The 15,767-nt window shown below is 35.2% G+C and overlaps 1 protein-coding gene across 4 annotated transcripts in view; it reads right to left on the reverse strand.

Annotated features, from left to right (window-relative positions):
• Nucleotides 1–15,767, reverse strand: part of LOC115451204 (ras GTPase-activating protein raskol) — a 168,385-nt gene that overhangs the window by 122,042 nt on the left and 30,576 nt on the right. Inside the window, exon 1 of one of the 4 annotated variants that reach the window (XM_037444196.1) lies at nucleotides 14,171–15,106. The exons of 2 other annotated variants lie outside the window; for them this stretch is intronic. In XM_037444196.1, coding sequence (XP_037300093.1) covers nucleotides 14,171–14,990 — 820 coding nt within the window. In that variant the 5' untranslated portion in view covers nucleotides 14,991–15,106. Of the gene's footprint in view, nucleotides 1–14,170; nucleotides 15,107–15,767 lie in introns of those variants that run through there. One more of the 4 variants, XM_037444197.1, reaches the window with a different exon arrangement.

Raw genomic sequence — 15,767 nt, forward strand, 5'->3', positions numbered from 1 at the left:
TACCCTATAGATTTTAATTTCTTATCTTTTGATCGCGTTGACTTCCAAGTTTGATTTTTTCACAGCTGAAAGAGAACGTAAGCCCAAATATTTGATATAAATTTTAACTAGATATCTCTGAGAAAAAAGTCTTGATGATCAGACAAATGTATAGACAACCAAATGATCCTATAAGGGTTCATATTGAGGCACAGAAGCCTAAATATGGAACAGACGCACGCGCAAACCTATTCATGCACGCCGCGCTCCTCTACAAAACTTACCCAGAATATTAGGCGGCGGAAATTTTAACACTGCGTATACTGTAAATATTATAATAGTACTTAACACTTCATAGATTGTATATCTACATTCCTGTATAATCATTTCGAACACTTCATGTAAAATAACCGTCTCATGATGTTACATTATAATAATAACCCGCGGTGGGTCGATGAACATTTCTCGCGTTCACAGTAACATTTCGTTTGTGTCGCGACGAGGTGCCCGCCGTGCTTTGAATATAAACACAAAGCTTAATGACGAGATGTCTTGCGAACTTTACATTACTTAGGTTGTGTTTAACGAATACGCGAATATAAGAAAATATTACTATCTAACACAATACTAGAAATAAAGTATGTTATGGCAATCGTAATTCTAGATTACTTTGTGTATTCTTATTCATAATTATGATATAAAAAGATTTTCGGCGAATAGTATTTTATATAGCACATTATGATACATAATATGAACATAATATTATGACCACCTCTTTATCTCCATTGTGACATCAAACAGACACTAGTACATTCATAATTTGCTGAGCTTACTTACATCTGCCCTATGATGTGATGAAATTAGCTTTACAACCATATTATTCAATATATTAAAATGCTTAATTTTAACTATTATAAATTACAAAAATATTATAAAGCTTGATAAAAATAAATGGTTATCAAAATATTCACTCGAAAATTCCTTAACTCAACATTAATCCTAAACTACCATACTTTAGCACTCAATAAACCGCATAACGCCTCTAAATACATTAAACAATTTCAACACAACTAAAGTCAAACAGCACATTAACAACTCAGTTATACAGAGAAACAGTCATGCACTCTAACAATGAACATGCAATAAATATCAAGTATCATTAGAATAAAAGCATTATTTAGACCGAATGACATTACTGTAGCAATTTACAATGTATGTAGGCGTCATCCCGCGTAAACCGGACCCTAGGGCTCAGCGAGTGACGGAGAGAAAGTAGCACAATTTGTCATACGACACAATTAACTCGACACCGGGCCCGACGCACAACACATTACACGGAAGTTAATCGTAAGCGCTCGCTAGTACTTTAAACAATTGACGATTCCTTTATTGCCGTCATTAGCACTTAGCTCGGAATCACTCTTGTTCCTATTTAAGAAAATATGCTTGTAATGAGCACTTTCATTAAATCACGTTGTGTAATAGCCGTGTGAAACGATAATAATGCGTTTAGAAAAACGGCATTAGTCCTAAGTATGAGCACATGCCATAACATAATCTAATGTTATTTTTGTTAAATAGATCTATGGCTTTTAGTGTGGAATAATTATAATAATCCTTATAATAAAGTAATAAAAAAGGCATATATGATGTCACTAGTTTTGGAATAGAAGACACATCATATAAAGTCAGACAAAATTTGCTCATTACTCGGACACAATATACTAGAATTAAGATTTTGTTCTTCATATTCCTATTAAAAATCACAACAGCGATAATATGAGGAAGAAAAATAAAATTAAATAGTCCTTACAAATCTATTTGGGTACACTGTCGCATGCAAATGATTCTACCGTACAGTCGTGTTTGTGCATAAAAATTTAGTTTAATGCGTGCAGTAACAATAATGATCTTCATCGAAGCAATGAAAGGGTAAACGTCTTCACACTTATCGTTACTTAGAATCGTATAGTGACATCATTTATATCAATTCAGCATTGAAACAATTTGCAAATAGTGATAGGGTTGCCAGGATCTAAATGCCCATTATAACGCATATTATGTGTGTTAGAAATAAATTTCCAAAAAAAAAATGCATTAATTACTAACAATAAAGTAAGATGATAACTAGTTTTTGGTTGGTGAAGACACGAACAAAAACCTTCCGCTGAATTGTTTGAAACACACATATCACTTTGTTATTCCAGAATCCAGTCACATCCGAATAAAACTCAGCACGAACCAATGCAAAAATAGCTATTAGATACTTGTGATCTAGTACATACTGCATATTCCGGCACAGTCACACGGTTGACGTAACTCAGATACAATGTTAGATAATCCATTATATTCAGCGGAAACACCAGAGCCTCACGGCCTAAGTAATTATCTTCTATCACATTGGACAAATTGATTCTTAATGAGGGTGGAATTACTGTCACAGCATTGTGTACAGAGCCCAACGATAACTTCCACTGTAATTATAGGACTTTATATAAAACTGAATTGCCAATTAGATCTATTTTGCGTTGTGAAACTAGAGCAGGATAAACACGTTAATTTATTTACCTGTAGCGATCATTAATAATGTCACAATTTGTATTAGTAGTACATTACTCGTTAATATTATATTTAAATTGTAAACATCTAAGTAAATCAATGTATAGATATTTGTTTTCATATCCATAACTGAATGTAGAATATTCAACATTTTTAAATCTATAACATGATTGACAAGCGAAACAATTAATGGCAATTAATAAATTTCTAAGCAATATACTTTTATAAAAAAATTACATTTAAACCTTTGATAAAACAACTCACTAAATTAATTGAACATTTTAGAAACATGTTATTAACTATCATGCTTTGAATTTAAAAACACATTTAATAATCTCATTACCGATAGGAAAACGGTAAGCTCATTTCATGTACACGAGTACAATCTTTATGTGCAATTACTTCCCCAAAGCTAGTCATAATAAAAAAAAAATATTTCCGAATATTATGCAAGACGGCGTTACATGCAGTGTCGGGAGATACTTGACAACTTTCTCTATTGATGATTGTAGCGCTAGTCAAGACTGACGCCGGATGCACATTCGTGTGCGCACGCGCACAGCATGTATGAACTTCCACGAACTAACTCACACTTCCTTCCCTTTGATCATATTAAATATTAACTATGCATGTTACTAATTGTCAAAAGAGCATATTGCGTTACGAAGATCGGTGGTGTCTCTTTACCAACTTGTATAATATGATTCACTATGCTCCTGCCCTGATCATTCCTTTTACGTGGGTAATATGTGGATGTTACTGAAGGATTTCTCTTTATTTTTACAGCTGGCCCCACATTACTGCTCTTCTAGGTATTTTAAAATTGAGTAAATCCTACTAGAAAAACGCAATGTTTTAACCAGGACTTGCTAACTTCCCAACAATCCGTCATTTCACGACGGTTTTAGTAGGACAGTGAAAAGTGATTTGCCCAGTTTAAACTCCAATCATAATGATGACATACATGTCTACAGAATACTGGTCCTGTCACTTTTAAATCTCTAACACTATTACATCTATAACATTACATAACTTAAAACTCAATATTATACAAATGATCATGTTATAAATTAACTTAAACCTCTGAATATATAAAGACCCAGACAGATGCGCATTTAACTCCGGACTTCTGCGAGTGGTTCAATTATGAAATCACTCAACCGCGACCATGTTTTCCCACTAACCTAAACATATATAAATAACAGCGTACAATTAATAAATCAAACACCACGCGCGTAAAGTATTAACGAGGTCAATCCTTCCGAAAGACTGAATTCATTCATAACATCAAAAGAAATCAATTATAAACACATGAATACTCTATTCATGCCGACACGCGAGCCGTGAGACTTTGTGAGGAGCCAACCGTACGTTACCGTCGCCCGTGGTTTGGTTCTCTCCAGTCACGAACTCCTTCACTTAAACATTCAAAACATGAATTAAAGTATTGTCGGCTACAGCTGTCGGCTGCAGATGTGTGTACAGAACCATTATACGGTGTTTGTTTAAGTATAATTGATAAATGGGCAATGGACTCCGATGCCGTGATAATGCTGTTCACGAAACAGCTGTCCCTTTCAGGAGTAAAGAGTGAAAAAATATATTTTTCACTGCATATGCAAAATTTACGAATCTTTGTGTAGGCTTATCATTATACGTAAAGTAAAAAAATTCATGAATGCCCCTCTTACATTTTATTACTGGAACACGCATACTTATACTCAATTTCATACACAGATAACTCGCGTCTGTTTTCACAAATGCGTAAAAGTTATACTTGCCAAACTTATTTGCGTCTTATAAAATAATAACTAATAGGTACATGCTTATCGGCTATCGCCACAGCACGCATGAATTCCGATCCCGAGCAAATTATGTGCGTGTGTGTGTATGTCGGTTTTTTTTTGTAATCCAAGAACCTCAAATATTGAACGCCCGAATTTCGAACCCATAACTTAACCGGTTTTACGAGTAAAATGTAAGTACGGTGCCACTAGATCAACGCAGCGAAATATAAAATATAAAATTGTATGCACATAAACATTAATTAATATACAAATATCATCGACAAACACGTAATTTTTGCAGAAACTTAAACACCGTTAAAAGTGTTATAAGATATAATTCGTGTAGCAAAGTCTTGCGTAACCATTCGATGCTTAATGTAAAAAATGCATATGAATCTGTTTAGTAACAAAATATTCGCGTTAGCTTATCGAATTAATTCATCTTATGTTTGTTTAAAACTTCTCCGTTCGTTAAACACAACAACGTCTTAACATTTTGTAAATCTATGCTAATCTCGCTGCATTATTAGAAGTTTTACATTCATTTGTCGTTTTTTGGAATGCGACACATAAATTTAAACTTTCGGAAGATCATAAAAATACGTTAGAAGTACGCTGTAAAAATAATTCGAATGAATGAATAAGTATTTTATATTCTTAATGCGTGTGTCACCAGTAGGTAAAGTTACATGTATAGACCATAATGCATGTATATATATACGACAGAACGCAAACTGGTTCTTGAATGGAAACCAATAACTACGCATAGGTATCTCCTACTAAAGAGCTTACGGCCTATAGACCCTAATTTGACAAACATTGCAAATTTTACTAATCACTACACACGAATTATTAGGTAAACAACTGTGCATTGAACCGTGACAAATAGAATAATGATCGTATTGATTACTTTGAAAATGCAAAGGAGTATGATGAAGAAACCATTCATAGCTATATGTAAATGATACATGCAAGTATTATTGGCACGCAATGAGTTAATTATGAATATCAAATGACAACGACTAAGGCAGAGTTACTATTGAATGACCTTACCTTTAAAAGGAAAGTTATTAGGTAAGTTGAACAAAAACATTTCCATTATAAAGATCCATCATAATGACCTACATGATTTATAAAAAAAATCTCTGTTTTTTTATAGATTGTGCCATAGCTCTAATAGCAACTTACGTGAAAAGGACATAGATAGTAGATATTTATATAAAACCGGTAAAATTTTGTGATTAATCCCCAAAATTTGACAAATAAAAACGTGTGAACCTTTTTGTTCCAAAACAAGTTAGTGTTGCCCCGTTGGGATAAAATGCCAACATGTTTATCGTCTATAACATCGTAAAAAGAAAATTAGACCTAGGCACGGCGATTACTAGATATATTAGTTGCAGCATTCCTATACTTTTCCACGTCCTGTGCCTTGAATGTCATAAAATGATTTTGCTTAACAATCATTTGGCGCCTTTATAAATACAAAAGTTATCCATACACAAACGATAGCCTTAGCTTTAAAATACCACTGGCCACTTGATATGATACTCGTGATATATATACCACATAATATTAAGCCAGTAAACGAAACATTACTTAATTTTTTGTTCACTTCAACCAGCGAACGGTATAAAAATTAAATTCGTTTTTAATTAAAGGCTGGCAGTTGCGAGCACCTTGACTTCAAATCATAACTGTCAACGATGTGGGAATTTTATTTCTCCGGTGATGTGGTGACGTCATCGGTGCCAGTGCTTGGTGAACTGGACCAGTCGGGCGAGTGACCGGCGCGGTGCGGCGCGGCGCGGCGCACAGGTGCGCCGTGCGGTCGAGGCGCGTGCCACGCTCGCCTCCACATCAGCTGCTCTGGGCTGACATTTCAAAACTATTTAGCGAATTTGACACTTGAGAACCGATAGTCATTTTGTTTGCCAACACTTAGACTGGCTATGAATGAAAACGGTCTACAAAAATCTTCGCTACGGACTACAGAGTATATTGAACTCTGTTTTTAACGCCACAAGCTATGTACATAGTTCCTATGGCACTTGAGGAACGTTGGACATTTCAATAACACGGTTTGCTGCGACAGTACAATTTTGGACAATAAATGGTGAATTCTCGGTTATCTAAGCCACCTTACGATGCTTTCCTTTTTCAATCAATTTCCTTATGCCTTCCGATAGTAAGATGTTTACTTAAAGAATCCAACCTGACACCTAGCAGTCTGCAGTTTATTCTATTCCGGCAAGAGTCTAAGCTATCACAAAACTTTAGGTATATTAGAGAATAATATAAATGCACGAATCAAAACGCAAGTAAATTCGATTGTTTATATGAATTCTATCAATGCAAATTTATATTTATTGAATACAAAAACTACGTATTATTTTCTTATGTTACGGAAATTTGTTTTTGCCTTTATGGGCCAAATGTGTAGCGGTAAATCAAATGTCAAATATCGTTTGCAAAATGAAATGCAACGCTATATAAATTCGAATAAGCATAATAAAATAGCTTATAAAGAGCAATAAATCTATCAAAACATCTCTATAAATTACAGCTAAGAATCTTTAATAACTAACCAAAGGCTTGACGATTATTTTCTTAATTACATATTTCGTCACTTATAGTCTCTGATTCAGAAGGTAATTAGCTGCATATATCTACCTGTATGTAAATTAATAGAAACATTAAAAAAAAAGCTGGAATAGGATTGTATTCGCAAACAAAAAGCTATATTTAGAGTACAAATACTTAACTTACATCATGACAAATTAGAAAATAACAATGTTCATAAAGTTGATATCTACTTTCAGTAGGAAAGTAGTATAAAAAATATTTACATGATAACGTATTAGTATTCAAAATTGGAATCACGAAAATACTGCCAACTTGAACTCGTCATCATAAAAAGAAGAAATTACAACTTTCCACGAGAATAGAGACTGATAAATAAATACGAACCCGGACGGCCACCAGGAAAATAAAGCAATATGTTGTGTCTAAAGTTAGCGTTAGATGAGAAGATTCTAAACATACACCCGCTCATTAAAGCTTTATTGAGCAACAAACATGTCGCGTGTGGCCGTGTGGACAACTTCACCTAACTTACGCTAATTTCTCTTCGGAACTCGATAGCACGAAAATTTATTGGCAGATAAATAGTTAAAAATATTACCCATATATCGGTATATTACGTTTTTAATAAACAACAGCATCTTTCTTATATTATAGGCTCGAAACTTTGAATCTATACGCATGTTTAAAGATGTGAACCCAGAAACTTATGAACTGATGTTAATGATATTAAATATTCTTTTTATCACGGGAAAGTATAAAATTGGCATTTTCAACCCGAAAAGTCTTGTGAAATATCTACCTAACATTTAGCATCATAGCGTTACACCCGTACAGCATGTCGATATCACGAAATTTAACTATTTCTTCTATGCTGCAACACGTCTTAGCAACTAATTTAATAATTATTGTCAAGTTAAACTTCCAAAAAGGGCTAGAAGGTAGATGTCTATTAACAATATTTTCTAACTTAACTCTACTTTCGTTTCTATTGTGAAACCTCAGTCGTTGCTAGTAAATTAGGAAGAGCTACAAAATTTCAGTTCCCCTTATATAAAAAGAAAGAAAATAACCCTTTATAAGTCGAAGAAATTTCGTTTTCCGGAAATGAATTATAAAGTAAATGGAACGTTATGGTTCCCGTAAATGTTTATTTGCTTCCGTCGAACATCAAAAGAAAATGACACATTTTCCATGTTCATTTTATAATCACACGATTCAAGAGTCGTAATAAAAAATGCAAGGAAACTTAAAGTAAAAAGAACATTATATTAATATTGTAACATACCCTACTATTGTAATATCTCGAATATTTTCAGTTAATTATCTGGTGGCCCGTCGAAAAGTACAAAGTATTACACAAATGAGAGAACATTACACAATGCCAACACATACGTGCGATGAAGGCCGTTCGATTGCATCCAAATGAAAAATTGTCTAAATTAGTCTCAATCATGCGTTTCACAATAACGCTTCGCCGCATTTTCTATAGACGACGAACACAAGACATTCCTATAGATACATAATAATTCTGATAAAGAGAATATATTATTGGAATGGTGAGGCGCCCGATTCTTTATAACTTTGGACGGTCCATGCAGGCGCAAAAGATCCATGACATAGGTTTCTTTAAAAAACTTCAATAATGCTGATTCTTATTTTAGACAGCTGACAAACCCCGAGAACTTTATTATGCTATCTACCTACAAAGTAACCAGTCGCCTCTTTAAGAGACGATTTTTTACGGTACATTTTAGAAAAGAGATATATTGAAATATAATTGACTATCCTATCTCATCGATAACATTAAATCATCGGGAAAACTTTACGTTTTAAAATTAACTTTACGTTAAATTAAAATAAATTTTATTACGATTTAACTTTATATCCGAAACACGTAACGCGCGGTTCATTGACCAGATGTAAACGCACCCTTACAACGTGATATTAAAACTCATCGACACCTGCAAAGGTTAGAACTTTCGCCTTCGTGAGAAGACAATGGCCCGAAAACTTCAATACGTTCACTGGCACATCGATATTCATATACATTTTATGTAAATCGATACAGTCGCTTGTGACAACACTGACAACGGTGAACGATTGTCTTTTTGTTTCGAAGAATTAATTTTTATTCACAATTCATAATTCATCGTGCGTTCGTACATGTTCATTCGGCACGTCGTAAAAGTTTCCTCCGAGATACAATACCAGTAACTGTGCCAGTAACTATGATGACGACGGATGACGTGTTTGTATTACACACATCGCTATATTAAGTTTAAAAATAAGAACGGATTTCTTGGGATTTTTAGATATTTCTCTGTATTAGTTCTATAAACTTTGATAGTGTTTTTTTACTTGAAATGTATATTTACTTTAATATGCAATATTAAACCCTCCTCCCCACCCCTTCCATATAAGTCAGTCAAATGTAGAGTTAACGTTCTCATTCCAATAAATATATTATTGTTGTTTTTTATGTTTTTTCGTCTCGTAATTTGTATTAATTTTGAATACTGGGTCCTTTAATAAAGAACGTATTAATAATATATACTTTTATACTATATAAGAACGACAACACCTGAATAATTTCTGTGGTATGGTGAGCTATTATGAATGGGGGTCATCACTTACCATGAGATGGCCCACTACATCATTTGAGTCTCTCGAACATTTTTATATCCAAGCCTTGGGCATGTAACATATAAATTGCTTTATCCATTATCTTTCACTGCAGCCTATTACCCAACAGATTAAAAGAAAAGGTCAAATTTAAATAAACAACAAGACCTTTTAACCATTCATTAAGTATATTTTCGTATTTCAAACTAAGAGTACCTTATTAACACTTCCGGTAAGTACACGGCGTTCACTTTGCCGATAATGCGATACCAATCGACAAATACGCCCTCACCTTGGGCGCATTCACGAACCTTATCAAAGCAAACTGCAATATCATTAACGGCAGCCTGAGTCACTACTCGCACCACAATACTACCATTCACGAGGTGTTCCATATTTAAAGAGTCTAGGCTCGACTGTAAATCATTAAGATTGTTTTATAAATACGCCGCGCTTAAACTTTACCAAGTACGGTGCGAAAGAAAACCTTATCCCACAACATAGCAGAAAAATGTCACCTTGATTGAGCTCACCCACTTTCCGAGGTTCTAATCGTTTCTTAAAATACAACTTGCCACTTCAGCTGGCAAATTAAAAACACGTTATAAATGATTGCAGCTGTAATGCGCGGGTTTTGTTACATTACGTTTTCTTCACCGTGAAATTGGTACTTTGCAGTTTCCCATGCTATACCGAACAGCTTGACTAGTCATTTACTATAATTAGTCGAGAGGCTATCAGCGAAAAAAGGTACATGCGAAGTGAATGTCGAATTATCGCAACCATACAAAGTATGACATGGTAGTTAAAACAGTCGTAAAATCCGTGTCATCTCCCTTCTCCATTAACCGGCACACTTGTGAGATGAGTTTTGTTTGAGCACGAGCTTTCGATGATTTTGCAGATATCGCGGTTACGTGAGCGGAGACCGGTGGAGTTTATAGTACAGTGTACACAGTCGCTAACTATAATTCGTTACACATTTCCATCGCGTACCGAATTATAAAACCGCGCAAGTTCATTACAACATAATTATGTACCGTAAACTCAATTTTATGTCCGTTTCGTATTGTCCGTGAGTTTCTCACATAAATTGTTCTCTATTACGTGATATTACTACTACACCACCTCAGTAACCGAGTTGTTTTTATTCTATTTGTACACTCAGGCGACTTTATTCGCTTATACTCTCCAACTGAACTAAAATTATTGTAGACATCTTGAAAAAACGGGAAGGTTTGAATCTGATCCCCAAGGATCATTTTATAAAACATAATATGGTTTAATGCCTGAATCTATCTTTGTTTGACACACACTCAAACAGTATATTTACATTAAGTTATGGAGCTGCTCGAACAACCTAAAGCGAAGCATAAAATTTAACCGGAAAACTACATGCCAAATATAAGAGAGTAATTTACGCAAATATTTTAGAATTTCCTGAGCAGCGTTAATGATTGCTGATAAATATCTTTTATAAGAGGTATAAATACGGCACCTATTTTATAATTGCTAAACCATGGTACCACCAGGAGCGCTAACACTCTACAGTATAAACAGGCCGCCTTTGTCCAGTTGACATTAACCCGGCAGATATAAACTAATTGCTATGCTGTTACACAATATGTAATAGCTGGAGAGCTTACCCCAAACACTTAACACCCCATATCCATTTCTATAGATAAAATATTTTTGCTAAACTCTTTTTGTCTTATCTGCTAATTTAAAAAAATATTTGTTGTGTTTATTGTACACATAACGCAAAACAATTATAATTATTATACCTCCAAAAGAAGCGCCACTAACAACGTACAGCCCTATAAGGAAACCAGATTTTAATGTTTGAAACTTGAGAAAATTTGGATTCAATTATCTCCAATTCAATCGTATAATTATATAGGTAAAATTTTAATTTAATAACGCAACATTGGCACAAATACATTCTTATATTTGCATATTGACCAACGAATAAATGGATATTTCGCTTTGATTTCGCGATTTAAATAAAACTTTCGACATCAGGACATCTGCAAATTACAAAAGCGTGTTATCGAGCGGTAAATATTTTAATATGCCGCGGATTGCTTCACCCAAACGTCGCCAAGTGCTAAATGCACACAAATGCCTTCCTGCTAGAGGCTACCACAGGAAAAGCGCACTCATTAGAAAGTATAAGCAGCAGGTTGCATCACATACGTAATAGACAAGGATGCGCACCCAGTCCCTGATCAGGTCTGGCGAGATTATTGACTGCGGACTCCTTATAAGAAACTTGCAAAGAACTCGTTAGGCTGTACAACTGTACAGGATACCGGTAGTTCTGTTATTGAATTTAAGCCGCAGCATCAAAGGCGATATTAAAACACGATACACGAGTAAAACTAACTATCATCGCTCTTAGAAAAACAAGTAATTCTAGTAAAAGGCGGATTAGTTGCCATCGATAAGTCAAATGCTTTGAGAAATGCAATACCATTGTGATTACGAATCATATTCTCTTCTACCTAATCGGATAATAACAAGTTTGACAATAAAGTTGCATAAAATTCTTAGTAGCATCTCGACTTTTACATGACTTTGAAGTGCAAATCAAAGTTCATTACCAGGCATCACCCGAAAAGGTAAACACTAAACGTGCCACAATGAAAGCAAAACAAATATTCAATATGACTCATTTGGCAGAATCAACATAACTATACAAAGCAAAGCCCGGAAGGTCAGTTCTGTTCTTTTTCTCTTATTCAAACACAATGCTATATAAATCAATATACACGAGTTACCTTGTTTTGGGTACACGCAATGTGCTTGTACTGTTGTTGACGTAAAAGGTATTCGCTCTCACAAGAACTCAGTCAAGTGTTTAAATAAGAATCTTAAATAAATGAAAGTATGCGAAAAATATTACGGTAACTATGAGTAAATAGGCATGCGGTTACACTGAGAGAAACTTCAATACGTTATGGTTATGAAATACGATATAACGAAAACTAATAGCCACAGTTTTACATAGTAATATTACGTATCAATGAAATATAACTTTTATTACGATATTATTTTTAGGTACGAAATACAGAAGCATACCATTATCACTTTAAAGAATATCACCCCAATGTACTGAAATTAGAAGTATTCCATCTATGAAGCAAAATTCGTTGAACCTACAAAAATATTCCATGGAAAGTTATTGTAAACAAAAATCGTTCAACTCTGGTATCGAAAAAACTTCATAAAATATTCAGTGTTGACCCCGTAACTTTGTTGGAGAGTTTGTGAATACATGTTTATGTTGGGAACACGACATCGTCGGGTGGACGACTTATTTTTTAACACTGAACATAAACACGTTCGCAATTAATGTAAACGGGTAGTGCCGTCACGAAAATAACATTTCACAAACATAACGAACTAGTTTACGTGGACTATGATATGATATCGAATGATCTTGAAACAAGAACCGTGCAAAAGACAAACTGATTAGGAATCATAGCGTGATCCCCGAGTAGACTTCGAGTTGAATTTCGAGTTTGCCTGATTTTTAAGGTTTGCCAAAATAGTGGTACGGCGCTTTTATAATCGTTTACTGTTTCTGTGAATCCTTAGCATCCAATCTAGGGTACCATGTCTGTCACGTTATACAATATTACTACAAAAAAAGAACTATTTCGTATCCACAAGTCTATAGCTCTATTCACAATAGATACAACTCAAGATTGGCAAATTTGCTATCACAATATTCAATGAAAATAAAAAAGAAGAAAATGTTTCCTTATCACAAGTGTTATAATTAGACAACCCACATAGAGTAATACATATTTAGTCGTCTCATTAAATCAAAGAGCGTTTCAAAATCGATCTATCAACATAACATACGACTGTTGTGTTTTCTCTTATCTATCCGGCATCCATCGGATTTGCATGTGCGCCAACAATCGCCCTCCATCTCCGCCGGTAATTAGAAACTTGCGAGTAACGGTATACAATTTGTAGGTAGCGCTACAACTCGAATAAAAGCCGAGACCGCGACTTCCGCAGTCGTGGCTCATAAAAACATATTGTCAATTGACAATTTCAACTCAGACACATAGAACCCGCTCTGGATTACGCATATTATGTATGGCAATAACTCATGCGCTGATGATCCTTTTACATTAACGGCGTAACAATATTATGTTTCACTTATCAATTCGTGGCATAAGGAAATAAGTACAGCGCGACTTTGTAAATGACATATTTCATTACCACACCGTTATATTAACGACGTCCATACAAACAATGCCATTATATCATTCCACATAATATTTAAGATCCAGACCGCTGCTTGCGAAATATGCAGCTAGATTGTGTGTTTTATGTCATACTTCTTTATGGTTTATTACACATACTTTCCGATATGTGGCTCTGTTGCTATTGCGGGCACAACAATGAATGCCATGATTGATGCGATAGTAATTTGCAGTACACCGTTGTCCGTATCCGATACGAGTGAGACTGACGCAGGCCACACGGCCGGGGTGCCAGTAAACTGCTACGCAGCGCGGTTCACCGTGCTCCTAATCACTATAATTGAACATTATCACAAGCCAATTCTAGCATGCCTGCGCTTAACTGCTTATTAAATTAGTGAGAATAATACTTACCAATACTGGTATCCGATAGCGCGTACAGTATTCCACACAGAGCCGCGGCGACAGCTGTCACATTCTCCTCTACGGTCTCGTTTTGGCATTCGTTTGAATCAATTTGTGCTGGCTCGAATAGCGTCAAGTCCAGACCGTCCATATCACTTCGCGTCGACACACCATCCTCCTCAACCACTCGATCGCAAAAATGTTCCGGAGAATCAACATCTTTAGGGCTGCGACTGCAAACGCCGTCGGTTAACGGATCACAACAGCACGTATCCGAAAACGGTTCAAAATCTCTGCAGTCGAATTCGCAACGCTCAAAACTATCGCAAGTGCACGACGACAATGCATCTGAGTCGGAACCCTCGACTAAAAACACATTATTGTTCTGCACAACGTCTTTATGGGTGGTCTCGCTTTTTGTAGAAATATAAAATACACTGGAGGAATATGGCACTTTCTGGACCTGTAGCGCAATATTATCCAATTTATTGCTACAGTAAGAATGGTTACTGCCTTCAGGCAGTATATCTTCCAGTTGGGGCCGACAGTCTTCGTAGCGCGCGAAACTGGATGTATCGGTGAGATTTGATGAACGGTCAACGGAATAGGCATCTGCGTAAGGGTCTCCTGAATCACTCGGTAGCGGCGGTAGTCGGTAAGGAGCATGGTGGCGACCGCCATGGAATATGGTGGTATATGGACAGGTCTGTGGGGGCCGAGTGCGGTCCGCTCTCCTCGGGTAGCTGGCTGCGAGAGGGTCCCTGGGCACGCTCTCCGTGTCTATGTACGCCTCGTTCGTCGACAAAACGTTGTACCGCCAGTCCGGCATTTTTCACTGGCACCATCACTATGCAACTACACAAATATAAACTTATATTTTCTACACCAAGTCACACTCCTACTCGAATAAGCTAAATCACCAACTATATATATTATATCGCATACTTTGTCCAATTTAAAGTGAATTGCTAAATTACTCTACGGCTAGCGTCCGAGTCTGTTTAGAAATAATAATAATTCTCAACCATTTCAAATTCCATACAAACAGCAACATCCAAGAACTTCTATGTAATAAAAAAATTACGATTTATTTTTTATAATATTTTTTGTAGAAGAGAACTTAATGCGACTACTGCGATTAAAGCTCGTTATTAAAACCGTCAATATTCTTTGCGACTAACCTAATCTTTTGAAAATGGAACATACCTATGAAATCAATATTAATATCAAAGAAAGCCAAATGTAATTTATCAAATAATGAAACCGTTACACGCATAAATAGTAATAATTGGTGCAAAGTAATTCGGGTCACACTACACAATAAATCGAAACAATGCACATAGAACATTATAATTAATATGATCATATAAATAGCAGTGTGTAGTAATATATCACAATTAATGATAATAATAACATTATACGTTTGAATCTAATTCGTAATCGTAGTAAAGTAACAACTTGTTTACATTTCCTACATATTTCTTTTCACGAGATTTATTTTAACAATTCGTTCGCACTTTTTAATAAAATAAAGGCCATAAAAATCTACTTAATTGAGTTTAACCGACATTGTCATCGACGTTCCAACATCCGTAAAGTAAGCATT

This window comes from Manduca sexta, chromosome 28 (genome assembly GCF_014839805.1).
Source record: "Manduca sexta isolate Smith_Timp_Sample1 chromosome 28, JHU_Msex_v1.0, whole genome shotgun sequence".
In the NCBI taxonomy this organism is placed as follows: domain Eukaryota; kingdom Metazoa; phylum Arthropoda; class Insecta; order Lepidoptera; family Sphingidae; genus Manduca; species Manduca sexta.